The sequence below is a fragment of the Scheffersomyces coipomensis genome, assembly GCF_036884675.1.
Source record: "Scheffersomyces coipomensis strain NRRL Y-17651 chromosome Unknown DFJ63scaffold_5, whole genome shotgun sequence".
Classification (NCBI taxonomy): Eukaryota; Fungi; Ascomycota; class Pichiomycetes; order Serinales; family Debaryomycetaceae; genus Scheffersomyces; species Scheffersomyces coipomensis.
In genome coordinates, this window is record NW_027042896.1 from 331,608 (window position 1) to 345,512 (window position 13,905).

The 13,905-nt window shown below is 31.1% G+C and overlaps 6 protein-coding genes across 6 annotated transcripts; 2 read left to right on the plus strand and 4 right to left on the minus strand. All coding sequences in view use genetic code 12, as the record gives it.

Annotated features, from left to right (window-relative positions):
* Positions 1-574: 574 nt before the first annotated feature.
* CYR1 (adenylate cyclase) lies at positions 575-6,232 on the plus strand (the record flags this gene model as incomplete). Its single annotated transcript, XM_064905138.1, has 2 exons — positions 575-1,244; positions 1,308-6,232. The coding sequence occupies 2 exons, from the start codon at positions 575-577 to the stop codon at positions 6,230-6,232; spliced, it is 5,595 nt and encodes a 1,864-aa protein (XP_064760853.1).
* Positions 6,233-6,372: 140 nt separating this feature from the next.
* DFJ63DRAFT_288634 (enoyl-CoA hydratase) lies at positions 6,373-7,032 on the minus strand (the record flags this gene model as incomplete). Its single annotated transcript, XM_064905158.1, has 1 exon — positions 6,373-7,032. The coding sequence occupies one exon, from the start codon at positions 7,030-7,032 to the stop codon at positions 6,373-6,375; it is 660 nt and encodes a 219-aa protein (XP_064760854.1).
* A 130-nt stretch (positions 7,033-7,162) lies between these two features.
* DFJ63DRAFT_314134 (uncharacterized protein) lies at positions 7,163-7,822 on the minus strand (the record flags this gene model as incomplete). Its single annotated transcript, XM_064906297.1, has 1 exon — positions 7,163-7,822. The coding sequence occupies one exon, from the start codon at positions 7,820-7,822 to the stop codon at positions 7,163-7,165; it is 660 nt and encodes a 219-aa protein (XP_064760855.1).
* Positions 7,823-8,047: 225 nt separating this feature from the next.
* On the minus strand, positions 8,048-8,800 carry DFJ63DRAFT_319763 (uncharacterized protein). Its single transcript, XM_064907104.1, has one exon. The coding sequence runs from the start codon at positions 8,691-8,693 to the stop codon at positions 8,163-8,165; it is 531 nt and encodes a 176-aa protein (XP_064760856.1). The 5' UTR covers positions 8,694-8,800; the 3' UTR covers positions 8,048-8,162.
* Positions 8,801-9,310: 510 nt separating this feature from the next.
* DUG3 (glutamine amidotransferase subunit) lies at positions 9,311-10,372 on the plus strand (the record flags this gene model as incomplete). Its single annotated transcript, XM_064906298.1, has 1 exon — positions 9,311-10,372. One exon carries the CDS (start codon positions 9,311-9,313, stop codon positions 10,370-10,372), a length of 1,062 nt encoding a protein of 353 aa, XP_064760857.1.
* Positions 10,373-10,703: 331 nt separating this feature from the next.
* Positions 10,704-13,724, minus strand: DFJ63DRAFT_288522 (uncharacterized protein; the record flags this gene model as incomplete). Its single annotated transcript, XM_064905152.1, has 4 exons — positions 10,704-11,011; positions 11,087-11,183; positions 11,289-13,309; positions 13,376-13,724. The coding sequence occupies 4 exons, from the start codon at positions 13,722-13,724 to the stop codon at positions 10,704-10,706; spliced, it is 2,775 nt and encodes a 924-aa protein (XP_064760858.1).
* Positions 13,725-13,905: the final 181 nt, after the last annotated feature.

Here is a 13,905-nt window from a genome sequence, read left to right on the forward strand (position 1 = left end):
TGTTTGGCATTTTTTTTTGTTTTGAGGTTTATTTCAGGGCACCAAATTACATAGCTAATAATAATAGACATAACTGTATAGAGATATTAAAAGATTAGAGCATAGTAGAAGCTGACAGTGGTAACTGTTGATCCAATATGGAAGTGGCTAAATCAAATCAAAACAAATCAATTCAACAACTTGGCTGTTGTAGCATAATAAGCCTGTCAAAATAATAAATAAACAACACACCACACACCGTACCGCCCCCCCCTCTCCTACCCTACCCTACCGTATCGTATCGTACCGTATACAAAATTAAATTAAGGGCCCGCTCGCCCCCCCTCTCTCTCCCTAACACAGTACAAATTTAGAATAGGGAGAAATGAGACATACAAACAAAAATATCCTTTCTATCAAAAGTCCATCACGTGCCCACAATCAAGGACTTTTTTTTATCACCAAAAAAAAAAAAAATTGTATTTTCCCATATGGTCAAGAAGAGTTTATGAACTCAAGAGGTGAAAGTGTTAACTTATACAATTCAATTGAATTCATCTTGGTTTTCAGTTCAGTTCAGTTCTAGTGGGCGACAATGAGTTTTCTAAGACGCGATAGATCGAAAGTGAATTTGAAACCATCTCTGATTTCTCTTACTCCTGCTGCTGGTCAGTCAGGTGTATCTAAGGGGAATTCCCCTGAAGAGGAAGAATTACCTTTATCTCCTACCAACAATCATTCATCTTCAGCTTCCATAACATCGAACAATCATAAAGTAATCAAACGAAACTCATCAGGTGCCTTAGCTTCTTCTTCTACCGATAAACAAATATTCAATAATAACTTTGATATCCTGGATATCGATGGTAAACCTCCTACTAAGAAGAATTCAATTACGCCAAGTGAAAATTATAGTCCAAGATCATCGGTGATTTCTTTAACTCAATTACACCATCTGAATTCAAATCATAGTGCTACGACTAATGATGACAATGGTGATGGATTAAACAATTTGAAAGATGATTATAAAGGTTTCCATGCTAATAAACGTCCAACTGGAATTGCTAATGTACCACCTTTATCTCAACCTATAAAACCAAGATTTAAGAAAAAATCAAATTCTTTATTAGGGAAATTAATGTATAATCGTAAAGATTCTGATACTTCAAATCATTCAGATCATTCTGAAGATTCAAATGATTTAAATTCTTCTCATAGACAAAGTCATTCAACTAGAACTCCTTCAGCTCCTTCAAGTTTAGGTGGTGCCCTTGGTTCTCAACAACTGCCTAGACATCTGATCTCTTCTCAAGAAGCTCCCAATTCAGTCCAACAACAACAACGTAAAAGTACCGGCTCATCAACGGTTGCTCCAGCCAAACATAAATTTAGAATTCCATCGATTTCTTTAGATCATCATCATCATACTCGTCATCATCATAGTCATCAACCAAGCGTGGCTGAAGTAGATTCACCCGATAGTACCGAACCAGAAACCATTGATAAGGTTGTATCAGATGTACCTCTGTCCACTGAAGCTTCTACTACATCTCCTCCACCTCCAACTTATGATTTGAATTTAAGTGAAATGCAAGGAATAGTGGAAGTAACGGATAAAAATGGCGAAGCTGATAAGCATACTGAAGAACAAGTTACAAGCAATGGTAAAGAATTAATCACAGTTCCAAGCAGTTTATGGAAGGCTCCAGATAGTTGGGATGTTAAAGTTGATAAACCCGTTAAAGATGGAATTTCAGTATCCGATTCTGATGATACTGATGATAAAGGTACTATTACAGAAAGGGGTAAGTTTGACCTCCGTTCTAGATCATCTTCACCAACTGCCAGTTTGATACTGACTGAATCTCATGAACATCATAAACTTGCTAGACCTCATTTACCCAATTTATATGGTACTCATCATCTGTCTCATGTGGTCCAAACTGATCCTAATAACAAAGGTCCAAATCATATTGTAAGAGTGTTTAGAGAAGATAATACTTTTACCACCATATTATGTCCATTGGAAACTACTACTTCTGAATTGCTTAAGATTGTGCAAAGAAAATTCTTTTTGGAATCAATTTCAAATTATCAAATTTCAGTTTGTATTGGTAATTGTGTTAAAGTATTGGAGTCATTTGAACAACCTTTAAAGATTCAAATGGGATTACTTCTTCTTAGTGGTTATAACGATAGTGATAATTTGAAACTTTTCGGTCGTGAAGATTTATCATTTGTTTGTAAATTTGTGGTTGAAAATGTATTTTTAAGAAATTTAACTCATGATGAAGAAGCAATGTTATCCAAAGATTATGTTGATGTTAATATTTCAGGATTAAATTTGAAAAATATCCCTAATATTTTCCATCAACATACTTATGAAATTGAAAAATTAAATGTGGCAGATAATCCAGCAATTTACATTCCACTTGACTTTATTCAATCATGCAATAATTTAACCAGTATAGATTTCTCCAGAAATGGTTGTTCTAAATTCCCCTTGAATTTCTTAGAGGCTAAGAAGTTAATTTATCTTAATTTGGAAAAGAATTTTTTGGATGAGTTGCCATCGAAGTTTAGTCATTTGAAGAATTTAACTCATTTAAAACTTAATTCAAATCAATTATCATCCTTACCTAAGAGTTTTGCCAGATTAAAGAATTTAGAATCTTTGAATTTATCATCCAATTATTTCCATAGTTATCCTGAAGCTATAAGCGAGTTAAGTAATCTTCGAGATTTGGATTTATCGTATAATGATTTATCAGAAGTTCCTGAATCAATTAGTAAATTATCGAAATTGTCGAAATTGAATCTTTCCACAAATAAATTAAGTAAAACCCTTCCTAAATATTTTGAAACCATGACTTCATTAAAAAGATTGGATATTAGATATAATCAACTTTCAAATGTGGATGTCCTTGGATCATTACCGCTTTTAGAAGTCACATATGCTTCTAAGAATATGATTACTACTTTTAGTGATAAGATGGAAAGTTTAAGATTACTTCATTTTGATCGTAATCCTATAACCAATTTACAATTTGAGAATTTATTGGAATTATTAACCATTCTTGATTTATCAAAAGCAAAAATCACCTCCATCCCAGCTGAATTCATCTCCAAGATTCCAAATGTTGAAAAATTCGTGTTGGATAAAAATCATTTGGTTAATTTACCTAATGAAATAGCCAATTTATCAAAATTAGCCTCGTTGTCGGTCTACAGTAACAACTTACAAGTATTACCATCTAATATTGGACAATTAACATCACTTCAATATTTGGATTTACATTCTAATAATTTACAAACCTTACCTGATGATATTTGGAACTTGAAATCGCTTTCAGTGTTAAATATTGCTTCCAATATTTTAACTTCATTTCCAAAACCTCCATTATCAGTGGCTAAAAAGATTTCCTCCACGGTTAACTTTAGAAATGTAGATATTGGATATAAGAGCTTAACCGAGGATACTGAAGATGATTATAATGGAAGTAGTTCATCTTCAATTGATTTATCAAGTAGTTCATCATCATTGGGTGATAGTTTATTCATATTGACTTTGGCTGATAATAGATTAACTGATGAATGTTTCAGTTCTATTTCATTTATGGCAGCTTTGAAATCGTTAAATTTATCGTATAACGATATTATCGAAGTTCCAGAAGGTGCTTTAAGAAGATTAGTGAAGTTAAACGAATTGTATTTATCGGGTAACGAATTAACAACTTTGCCAGCTGAAGATTTGGAAAGCTTGAAAACATTAAAATTATTATATATCAATAATAATAAATTGGTAACTTTACCTGCGGAATTGAGTAAAATCACCAATTTACAACATTTGGATGTGGGTTCAAATCAATTGAAATATAATATTTCAAATTGGCCATATGATTGGAATTGGCATTGGAATAAAAATTTAAAATATTTGAATTTTTCAGGTAATAAAAGATTTGAAATTAAACAAAGTCATGTTAAGAATCCTGAAACTGGAGAAGATTTCGATAGTTTATTGGTGTTGAAAAATTTGAAAGTTCTTGGGCTTATTGATATCACATTAACCACTACATCAGTTCCTGATCAAAGTGCAGATAAACGTATTAGAACTACTGCTTCCGAATCTGAAAATATTGGTTATGGGGTATCTGATTCGATGGGTATGAGAGAGTTCGTTTCAAATCGCGATGTGTTTATTCAAAAATTCAGAGGTAATGAAAATGAAGTATTGATTTGTTCATTTGATGGTAAAAGAGGAGTTGCAAATCAAGGTCATAGAATTTCTTCATTAACGAAGAATATCTTCGTACCTATTTTCACTACTGAATTAAATAAAGTTAAAGATGATAGTGAAATTCAAGATGCAATCAGGAAAACATTTTTAGCATTGAATAAAGAAGTGAATGGAATTTTATCTTCCAAGAAAATTAATTCATTTAATCCAAATCCTCAATCAAGTAAAGACGCCCTTGACTTAAATCTTACTGATGATGGAAATGCTGGTTGTGCAGTCACACTTATTTATATTAAGGACAAGAAGCTTTATACTGCTAACATTGGTGATATTGAAGCTCTTTTATCTAGAACCAATGGTGATCATGTTGTGTTAACAAATAAACATGATCCAACCAACAGAAGTGAATTTGAAAGAATTCGTGCATCTGGTGGATATGTTTCAGGTGATGGTGCATTAGATGGCGATTTACCAATTTCCAGAGGGGTGGGATTTTTCAATTATTTACCTCACACTCATTCTGGTCCTGATATTTTTGAAATGTCTTTAACCACAGCTGATGATATGATTATAGTTGCTACTAGAGTATTATGGGAATATGTTTCATATGAATTTGCTGTTGATATTTTAAGACAAGAAAAGGACGATCCAATGATTGCTGCTCAAAGATTAAGAGATTATGCCATTTGTTATGGTGCTACAGATAAGATTGCCGTTATTGTTGTTACCTTAGGTGAACAAAAGACTAATAGACTGAGATTTGGTTCCAATGCATTATATAATAATTTGGGTAGAGAGGGAGACTTGTTTGGTAATAAGAAGAGAAGAGATAGACCTGCTGTTACTGGTGATTCATCATTAAGACGTTTAGAAGAAGAAATCGAAGCTCCAGTAGGTGAATTGGCTTTAGTATTTACCGATATCAAGAATTCAACTTTATTATGGGATACTTATCCAGCACCAATGAGATCAGCCATTAAGACCCATAATTCTATTATGCGTAGACAATTAAGAATTGTTGGAGGGTTTGAAGTTAAAACTGAAGGTGATGCCTTTATGGTTTCATTCCCTTCACCAACTGCAGCTTTATTGTGGTGTTTTAATGTTCAACAGAATTTATTAACAGCAGATTGGCCAAGTGAAATTTTAGAAACTGATCAATGTTGTGAGGTTGCTGATGGTAAGGGTAATATAATCTTTAGAGGTTTATCAGTTCGTATGGGTATTCATTGGGGTTCACCAGTGTGTGAATCCGATGTGGTTACTGGTAGAATGGATTATTTTGGACCCATGGTTAATCGTACATCAAGAATTAGTGCTGTTGCTGATGGTGGACAAATTGCCGTTAGTTCTGATTTCTTAGATGAGATGGGAGCACTTTATAAAATCCATGAAAATATTGAAAATGGTAATGTTAATCTTAGTGAAGCTTATTCAGGAAATTTACAAGCAGGAGAGATTATTGAAAGAGAACTTGCATCTATTGAAGAAAATGGATGTGAATATTTTAGAATTGGAGAAAAGAAATTAAAAGGTTTAGAAACTCCTGAACCTATTACATTAGTTTATACTAAAAAGTTAAAATTAAGATATGAATTTTTCCAAAAGAGATTATCCCAATCTGAAGAATCTGAAATGAGTACTCGAATTGTTGGAGCCCTTCCAGTCGAAGCAATTTATGGACTTCGTACAATTTCATTAAGATTAGAAAATATTTGTTCAACGTTAAATGGTAGTCATCCAATTAGTGAATCATTTCAAAATTCTTCCGTCGTTATATCAGAGAAGATGAATACTACCTTTAAAGAAAGTGATTTAATTGGACTTTTAAATCATATTGTCACTAGAATTGAAACATGTACAGCTACGTTATATGTCCGTCAACAAATGAGTGTGGCTAATGGAGATGGAGCATTTGAAAAATCAAAACCAATTACCAAAATTATGGATGAACTTAATGAAATCATTCAATTAATGGTAAAGCTTAAAGAAGAAAACAAATTAATTACGAATTAGAAAGATAAGATAAGATAACATGAGATTAGATGGCTTTAATATAAAAAAGGCATATCTAAATGGAATATATATATACATATAGACAATATATACAAAAAAAAAGCTTTAATAAAAATGACTTTATATTTTTTTTTGTTTGTTTATTGAGTCTTCTTTGAATCAACTACTTTTGATTTACCTAAAACCTTCTTACGTTGCTTGATCATATAAGTATAAAGCATGTAGAAACCTGGGATATAAGTGAATAAAATAGCTATCAATGCATATGAATACCATACCCCAATGACTTGTTTAGCTTCATCTAAGGATAAGTAAATCATAAAAGTTTCCGAAAACACACCAGTAGGATATAACACATAGAAAGTAGTATATCTTAACCAAGTTAAATATTCGGGAACGGTATCAGGACCTTTTAAATTAGATGCGTAGTAAGCATATCTTATAACTTCAGTGATGGACCAACTAAGACATAAAGTGATATAACACCAATGATAATTTGCGGGTGATTCAGGTAATAATTGACAAATACCCCATACGATCAAAAGACGAGAAAACACTTGAGTGACAGTGGTGAATAATGGAGACTTCACAATCCCAGTAGCGGCATTATAGATTTCAATTATAGCAAATGATTGAATTATAGTAGTTATTAAATTTGTCTTTTCAAAGAGGAATGGTTGTCCTACTGATACTCCTAAGAATACAGTATTGAAAAACACAATTGACCATAATGAAGCTGAGATAGAGTTATATGCGATAAGCCACTTCTTAGGGTGGGCTGCTTTAGATTCAGATGCCATGATATTTGATATATATTGAACTTATAAAGGCCAAGAGATCATTATTTATGTTTATATATATATATTTTTGTTGGATCCAACTTTTTTTTTGGCGGGTTGCTTTTGCGGTAATGATGCAAAAATGGATTAATTAATTATTCTTTTTTGATAATACTTTTTTACGTTGTTTTAACATATAACCATAAAGAAAGTAAAGACCAGGCAAGTAAGATGATAATCCAAATAATAAGAAGTAATAGTATGCTGTATTCTTGGTAACTACTGATAATGAAAGATATACCACCGAAGATTCACTAATTAAACCGATAGGATATAACATTAAGAAAGCAGAATATCGTAACCAAATTAACCAATATGGAGGTTGACTATTAGTATATAACAATTTAAAGGAAAAGAATATATATCTAATGATATCACTAGTAGACCATGCCCAAATAATCATATTGAAAAAGACAAAATGGTAATTTCCTGGACTTTGAGGTAAGGTATAATTTATACCTAAAGTGATTAAAGATCTTGCAGCAGCTTGAACTATTAAAGTAGGGATAGGTGATTTCACTATTCCAGTTAAAGAATGAATGATTTCCATTATGGAGTTGAATAATTGAGTGTATACAAGTAACTTATGAGGAAAATCACCTTCGAATTGATGGGATATGTAGTAATTTGATGAATCATGATAAATTTTGACTGCAATTATATCCCACATTGAAGTTTGTAGAATGGCTAACCATAATACTGCGGATATACCATTATAAGCAATCAAATATGATTTAGATAATCGTGACATAGCTTAAGATGTCAAATATCGTAGAATAGTATATCAATTGAAGTAGAGAATGATAATTGTTGATATTGAATATAATTATATGGTAAAAAGATTTTTCAACTATCATGGGATACAACTTTAAATGCTCCGTGGGTTAAAAAAACTGTTTTTTGTGGAGTCGTGAGCGTGTATAAAGTAATGTTGCTAAATTCATTTTTATTTTTGGTTTGATTTACAGAAAATAGTATGACGAAAAGACAGATTGTATTTTAAACAGGATTATATATATAAGAAAGATCGTAAGTTCATTAGATTAGATTAGATTAAATAAATAAATAGCCAGTTAGTTAGATAGCCGGTACTAAGTATACTTGCTTAGTATTTTTTGTAAACTTTCTTCATCAGCAGCTATTAAATTTTGATCCCAATCAATTATTAAAGGAGCTTTAAAAATATCAGCAGGTTGAACAGCTGCTAAATCATCTTCTTTAATTTCATGTAATTTATTGAAAGTTTCTTCAATCAAAGCATATTCACCTTCATTGAAAAGTTTATGACTAACACTATTCTTAGCTGCCACTCCTTTAAATGTAACTATTTCTGAAGCTGATACTCCAGTAGTTGTTCTATCATTTAAAAATGGATAACAATTGGTAATGAATTTTTTACTTTTAGAATCAACTAAACAATTAGATACAATATGTTTATATTGATCATAAGTTGGTATTCTATCTTTAGCTAAATCAATTATAAATTGATTAGGAGATTTAGATGGTAATTTAATATATGCTTTATCTAAGATTTGATATAATGCAGTTGAAAGTGGGATTTTAGTATTATGAAATAAAGTAATAGTAGCAGGAGAATTCTGCAAAGTTCTAAACATTGACATGATTATAAGTTGTAAGTTGTGAGTATATTATATTATATGGTTGATATATGGAAACAAGGGAGACAAGGAAGAACTTCGAAGTAAGGAAATTGACAGCAATTTATAGTTCAAAAGATAAGCTTAAAATTGATGATATTTTGCCGTTAAATCGTATGGTTTTATTGTTTTGATAAATTATTTTCAAATGACTCTCATTCCGTACTATGATTAATCATTCCCCGGACTCTATAATTAACGGACTTTTACTTCCAGAGTTTAATTATATGGCTCGGTTACAAGGATGTGCGGGATTGTTGTAGTCATGTTTTTTTTTACTGGTTGCGGATAAATTTTTCTTATTTGTCTGTAGATTGGTTAAAAAATGGAAAATGTCGTTTTATCCTAATCTTTCCATCCTTATATCCTCAGAAGTGAGAGTCTCTCACCATGTCTTATGACTAAAGTTGAAAAAAATGGCGTAATATTTTTGTTTTGCTTTTAGTCACTCTGTCGTTACACATAAAACTGATTATCAAATATTTAAAGTTAGCGTAAATTTTATACTGTGTGATTAGTTTTTTACACCCATTTACTAATATCATCATATCAATAAAGGGGTTCATCAACTAACAATCATCATGTGTCGGTTTATGATCTATAAGGGAAGAGATCCCATGTTACTTTCCGACCTTTTAACCAAGCCTGCCCATTCTATAATCAATCAATCATTTGATTCACGTCTTCGATTAGATATGAGAAATCCCATCAATGGAGATGGTTTCGGAGTAGGTTATTATACCGCTACAAATAAACCATGTATCTTTAAAGCCATCACTCCAGCTTGGAATAATGTCAATCTTAACAATTTATCCATGTGTACGGAATCAAGATTGGTATTTGGTCATGTAAGAGCTTCAACTCAAGGGGTGTTATCAGAAACTAATTGTCATCCTTTCTCTCATGGTAATATTATGTTTATGCATAATGGTGGAATATCATCATTTGATCGTATTAAAAAGAAATTGATCAATCATTTGGAAGATGAATTCTTCTTAATCATTCAAGGTTCAACTGATCTGGAATGTAGTTTTGCATTATATCTTGATACATTATATAAAATGGGTTATAATCCATCTGATCCAACCACAAAGTTTAGTCATATCATATTAAGAAACGCCTTAGTTAAAACCATAGATTTGATTAAACTCTGGCAAACATCAGTTACAAATGAACCTTCATTATTAAATTTCGCTATTACTGATGGTGAAAGTATAATCGTTAGTAGATATGTTACATCAAAAACTGAAGAAGCTGCATCATTACATTTCAGTACTGGATCTAAATTCTTCGAATATGAACCAGGTTTATTCAAAATGGAAAGATTAAATCGTTCTCAAGATGTTATATTTGTTGCTAGTGAACCATTAACCTTTGAAAGAGGAGATTGGATTTGTGTACCTTCAAATACAATGTTAACCATAACTAAGAATAATACTGTTTTAATGCATCCAATTGAAGATGAATTCTATGGAGCAAATGAAAGATCAGCAGATTTGGCTATAAGTAAAGGTTTAATGGGTGGTGTACCAAAACCTCGTCATGCTAATTCTCAAAGTGATGAAGTTGATTCTTCAATTGCTGAATTACCTCCTCTTGAAAGAGAAGGTAGAAAAATGTCTTCTGAATCAGTAGTATTCTAACATAAAAACACCAATATCATGTATAATAATAGTAATGACTACAATAGTTTTATAGATAATATATTCGGTAAGATTATTATTTTTTTTAAAGGGTTTAAATATATTTAAATGTATTCTAATTAAAAATCATTTCATGTCTGAAGTTAATTAAACTTCAATTTCAAATTCTTTTTTTCGTTTTTATATATAAGTACAGATTAGATTAGTAAATTGTTTTGAAAGGAATGTAATGAATAATTGAGTAAAATGAGGGAGGGTGCAAGAGTAAAAGTAAAATTTCAATAATAATGCAAAAAGTGGGAAAACAAACAAAGTAGACAAAAAATTTTGTCTAACCTTTACTGGCAGCTCGAGTTAATTTAGTACCATTTGAATCATTTTCTTCAGTTTCACCTTCTTCATCCAGATCATCATTTTCAGAAGAACTAGAAGAATCTTCACTTGAATAAGTTTCAGTATCTTCAGTTCCTCTTAATAATCCTGATGAATCGTATAATGGATGCGATTTCTTATATGATAATCCATCATCATTAGGATCAACATAATCATCAGTATCTTCATAAACGTCATTGGCAGAATAGGATAAGGCTGGAGTGGTGGTAGAAGTAGCAGTAGTGGTTGCATGATTTGTAATATCATCTTGGTCTTCTTCTTCATCATCACTTGATTCGTCAAGAGCTTTCTTTCTAGCGTCGATTGAAGGTGCTATTTCACTGGCAGCAGTATTGGTTAATTGCAGGGTCATGTAATTAGTGAAATGATCATCATCATCAGACTCAGATTCATCACTGTCAAGAATACGATCCTTAACCTTTTTGTTTGATTCGGTGGTAGATTCCACATGTTCTTCTTGTTCATCTTCATCTTCTGCATCTGGTTCACCACTGCCAAATCCTTGTCCAATATCATGATCCACATTTGGATCAAATACTAGACCACTTTTTACTTCTTCGATTATTTCATTTATACCATTATCACCATCATCAAAGGTTGTGTTTTCATCTTCTTCATCTTCTTCATCTTCTTCACCACCACCTAAAATGGCATTATATTTTTCTCTAGTATCAAATAAAACATTATTAACGTAATCTTCCCAAATTTCATCTTCAACTTTAATATCAATCAATTCACTTAATGAACTAGTTGGATATAATTGAATGAATTTAACTACTTCTTCCGCAATCAAAGTTAAATGACCCATGAATCCTAATCTTAATCCATTATTTAAACTTTCATAATCATTACATAATTTTTGACCTTCAATGATCTTATTAGTGATATCACCTAAATGGAATAAATCAATAGCTAAGAATTTATTAAATCCAATATCCATTGATCCATTTAAGATTTGTTGAACAATATCAAACACAACATTATGTAAGAAATTATTCCATGGGAATTTGAAAAACATCGATAAAATATTGGAAATTATTTGTGTATCAAATAAAGCAATCTTTAAGAAATCACCAACAACAGGATTGGCTCTAATTTGTTCTTCGGTAAGATTGGCATTGGCATGAGGTTCTTCTTCTTCTTCATCATCTTCACGCAAGGAATCTCCAATGTGTAATTTGGAATTGTTGAATGAATCTATAGTATCATTAGCGAAATCATTATTATTATTGGATGAAGGACTGGTAGAATTAGAATCAGAAGTTTTATCTTCATCTTCCTCGTCTTCAGTGGTAGGTTCTTTAACTTTTTCTTCTTCAGGGAGAACGATAATTTCATTATATTTGAAACTGATTGGATCATATTCTTTCATTTTATTTCTCAATTCATCTCTTTCCTTTACTACATCGAAACCTTTATTATCATTAAGTAAAGCCATATTGGAACAATGTAATAATTCAGCAATCAATTCACAAATTTTAAATCTTTCAAATCCTAAAGGTTCAATTTCTCCAAATGGAGTTTTCAATTTATTATCAGAATTATCCTTCATTAATAATTTATTAAATTCGGAAATCTTAGATCCAAATACTTTTAATAAATGACCTAAATAAATCGGATCTCTTCCTGTTGGTGGATGACTTTCCAAAGTGATGTATAATACAGGTAAAATATCATAATCGGAATTATTTTTTCTAATGATTTCTATAATTATACCAACTCCATTAGCTAATGCATATCCTCCTTTCAACATGATATTACATAATTGAATCATTTGATCGTATGAAACCAATTCTCTGGTTAATTCATTTGGTCCAATGGTTGAATTATCAGTAGTTGAATTGGCAGAAATAGTAATAAGTGCCTTCAAAAAGTCGGCAGCAGATGATTGTCGTATTAACAATTCATCCATAGTAGCATGAGTAACATTTTCATTATCATTAGGTGTATTTGTAGTATTAGATGTTGTGTTATCATTATTATTATTGTCATTGTCGTTATATTCTATGTCTAAGGCATTAATTAAATGAGTGATTAAATTTTGATTTTGTAAAAAGTCTATTATACCGGTTGAATTATCTGGTTTATCAGTTGAGATTAATTTTAAAAGGAAATCCATTAAAGGAGGATTTGATAAATGATTCATGAATTTATCAACTAAATTAGATTGATTTTCAATTAAATAAGTAATCATTTCATCACATTTCATATCTAATAAATGTTCCATAATTTTTGTGAAATACGATGATAAATTGATTGATAAAGGAGATTTTGAATCAAGAATGGACCATAACTTATTAAGATCAATGGTTGATTCCATGACAGTATCAGTTAAAGACCATACATCCGCACTTAAGATTTCAGTGGCAATAGCAGCTCTTCTACTTGCTCTTTCCTCAGTGGTTTCTTCATCATCATTGGTTATATTACTAACATCTTCGTCAATGTCTAATGATTTATCTTTATCATCTTCTTCGTCATCATCATCATCGTCATCTACTTCTTCGTCATTGTCTTCTTTATTGTTATCTTTTTCATCAATTTCTTGTTTTTCATCAACAATTGGCATTTCTTCATCTTCGATATCAGATTTACTGCCATTGTTATTACTAGTGGAGTCATTTTCCTTATCAGTTATTATATTTGAATCAGATTCTTCTTCTTCTTTATTCTGTTGTTGTTGTTGTTGTTGTTTATCTACTTTTTCACCTTCATTGATGACCAAGTCAGCTAACATACTTAAGACTTCATGTTCTCGTAAGAATTCCAATAACATGGGATTATTCGATAATAATTCTTGAAGTAAATCATTTTCATCCAATAGTTTTAACAACACTTCGAATGAACTTGAGTACAGTAAATCACCCAGTTCTTGATTGATGGTATGATTTTCTAATATGGTTGAGATATTAGATAATGAAGTGAATCCATTATTAAATTTCCAAAACGAACCTGACATGATGAGAGAGAATGAAATTAAGTTATAGTATGAAAGGATAGGAATGCAGTAGATTAAATGAGATTATGTTTGATTATATTGCTTTGGATTATGATGGTTGGATGGATGGATTATGCTAGCAGTAGATGTGAATACAACGAAAGTGAGGAAAGGTTGGGTTATTTTTGATCTGATAGGATGG